The sequence below is a fragment of the Montipora capricornis genome, chromosome 3 (assembly GCF_036669925.1).
Source record: "Montipora capricornis isolate CH-2021 chromosome 3, ASM3666992v2, whole genome shotgun sequence".
NCBI classification, from domain to species: domain Eukaryota; kingdom Metazoa; phylum Cnidaria; class Anthozoa; order Scleractinia; family Acroporidae; genus Montipora; species Montipora capricornis.
This window is the reverse complement of record NC_090885.1, coordinates 17,551,602-17,554,101: the sequence shown is the minus strand read 5'-3', so window position 1 is coordinate 17,554,101 and position 2,500 is coordinate 17,551,602. Positions and strand designations below refer to the sequence as shown.

Here is a 2,500-nt window from a genome sequence, read left to right as displayed (position 1 = left end):
GGACGTTAAAGAACCCACTCACTATTCGATAAGAGTAGGAGACTTAGTTCCCGGTGTTGTGATCTGACGTTATCTGGACGGGGGAATCTTTAACTTCCTAAAATTAAAATTGCACGGTCGTGCATCAAACTAGTCTTTCAAAGTGAATAAAAAAGTGAATTTTCAATAAAAAAGATTCTTAAAAACAACACATTATATTTGTTGTATTACGTTTGTTGAGGTGATGAGCACTTAAAGAGTTTTTAACAGCACAGCTGAACATTGTTTATGATAGTCGGCGTTACATTCAGTATCATTATTAATGCGAAAGGAATGTTTGCAAGTGTAAATTTTGATTCAAATCCAGAAATTTAGAAGAGATCCATGTTTTTGAAAAGCACTAGGCAATGCCCTGGATATCCTGCCTTATTTGTTTTGTTTCTTCATAACCTAAAGCACTGACGTACTTGGTAAATAGTTGTCATCTGCATCCAGGTCAATTGGAATCCCGGCATCAACATCATCTTCCTTATTTGCTCTTAATTTTGTGGACTTTCCAGCAAACTCCCCTTCCACCATCTCCAGCTCTTTGCTTGTTTCCTTGTACTGAACGCGACAGTACTTGAAGAGAATTGGCCCCCATTCCTTCCTAATTGCCACACCTGGAGGGATGATTCTTCCCTTGTATACACACTGAAGTTTAGACTTAAAAAACTTAGCAAGCTCTGATGGCACTTCCAATCCTGCTTTTATTTCCACCTGAAAGCAGAAAGAGATGAAATGTCAATAACATCATCATTTAAACTGCTTATTGGGGAGCTTAAAAAACAACGAAGCCTACCGTAACGAAAATACTTAATCCAGGGATCTTCGACTGCGACGTCGACGGAAACGTCACCTCAAAATTTAACTTTGCTCTATCGTAAGTCTTTCGCGATTCTTTCATCTCGTTCTCGTTGTATAATGTGCCTGAACTATTCTACAAACAAATTGGCTACGAATGGTTTCAGGGTACAAATGGAAAATAAGGGTTTGCATTTGCACGCTCACAATTATTTTTCCTCTTTTAACTAATGATACTCTTGTTTTGTGGCGTTGTCGTCACTTCAAAGTATAACTTTGAGCTTCCTTATTTCAAGTACTACTATTTCGTAATTATTCTGTCTTATTTATTCACATTGTACAGTACGGGCGAAGTATCAGGACAGGACGTTGTCGTCAAAACCTTAAAATTGGTTTTTTTAAACTGTTGTTTTGCAGGGCACGGCGAGAAACGTATGTGTGCCGCTCGTTCATCTCGACCATTCAGTTTTCCTCTCTAAAGCAATAAAATTATTGTTTTTGTTCTTGTCGCTGCCGTAGCCACGATCGTTTCTTAACTTCCTTTTTATTGAAATTAACAAAAAAGACGCCGCAATGGTAGCGGCAGTGTGGCGCGAACTCTTCCTGAGTTCGATTCCGCGGCCGGAACAGTTACTCGGAGTCTTAAAGTGACTAAAGGGTAAATGCTGTTGTGGTCAGCCTCAATGCCAACTAATCCCGAAGCCAGCCATAACTTAGGAAACTGTCAGAGCAGCAAAGATTGTGAAAAACGGCAAAGATGTTGTAAAACTGATTTACTCGTACGATGGAAACATAAGCACAACCAACAGGTGTATAAGGCAAGGCAGGGCCAGAACACACTCGAAGGCAACCCGAAGGTTCCTTTTTCGATGGCTTCTACCGTTTTTTACGTTAGGGGTGGAGTGAGCGGTTACCAAATACCATAAGAGTCGTGCATATTCCTTTAAAAACGAGAGTGCCAAATAAACATCCGACCGGAAATCGAATATTCGGAATCATCTTTTTTGGATTGAAACCGGCGAAAAATGCAGAAAGGAAAAACTTTCCAAACCGTTTTCCACCTGAACACGGAAAGCGTCGACTATTAAGAGCTTTACTTGACGTAGTATGGCCGTGCAGCCATTTTGAGCCACAGAAAGGCGCGAAAACTTAGACCACTTTTGTGTTTAGGTGTCCTAATACAAGAAGTAAACCTGCCTTGAGCTTGCGACCCAATCTAAAACCAGTACCTGGTCAGCGGTCAACTTCAAAAAAACAGCTGCCTTCGGTGAGCTCTAAACTTAAGCCCGCAATATGACCACGTGATACTGGTCAGCGAATACCTTGTTTTGACAGGTGTCAATTGACCAAAACATGGATATCCAATAACAAAGATGTACGCTGTAAACGGCCGCCATGTTGTGCGTATTGATAATTATTATTAATAATAATAATATTATTAGTAGTATTATTAGGATATTATTAAATTATTGGGCAACTTCTTCGTGCGTACGCGCCCACGAGAAATACCGTTAGCCATGATTACTATGAGAAAAGCAATTCATGGGTTCCTTTGATTTTAGTGCTCCGTGAGCTCTGCTCAGGTCTTTAGGGACCTTTAGATCGAAGGACAAGGACGACTGCGATTACTAGTTTTTCGTACTGAGCACGCGCGTAATGTTTGGAGGCCGACGTTTTT

The 2,500-nt window shown here is 40.5% G+C and overlaps 1 protein-coding gene across 6 annotated transcripts in view; it reads right to left on the bottom strand.

The window, feature by feature from the left end:
• The window catches only part of LOC138042467 (uncharacterized), a 244,564-nt gene that overhangs the window by 229,602 nt on the left and 12,462 nt on the right, over nt 1–2,500 (bottom strand). For 4 of the 6 annotated variants that reach the window (XM_068888366.1, XM_068888367.1, XM_068888368.1 and 1 more), the window contains one exon: nt 447–738. The exons of the other annotated variants lie outside the window; for them this stretch is intronic. In XM_068888366.1, coding sequence (XP_068744467.1) covers nt 447–738 — 292 coding nt within the window. The remainder of the gene's footprint in view (nt 1–446; nt 739–2,500) is intronic. 6 annotated transcript variants of the gene reach the window in all.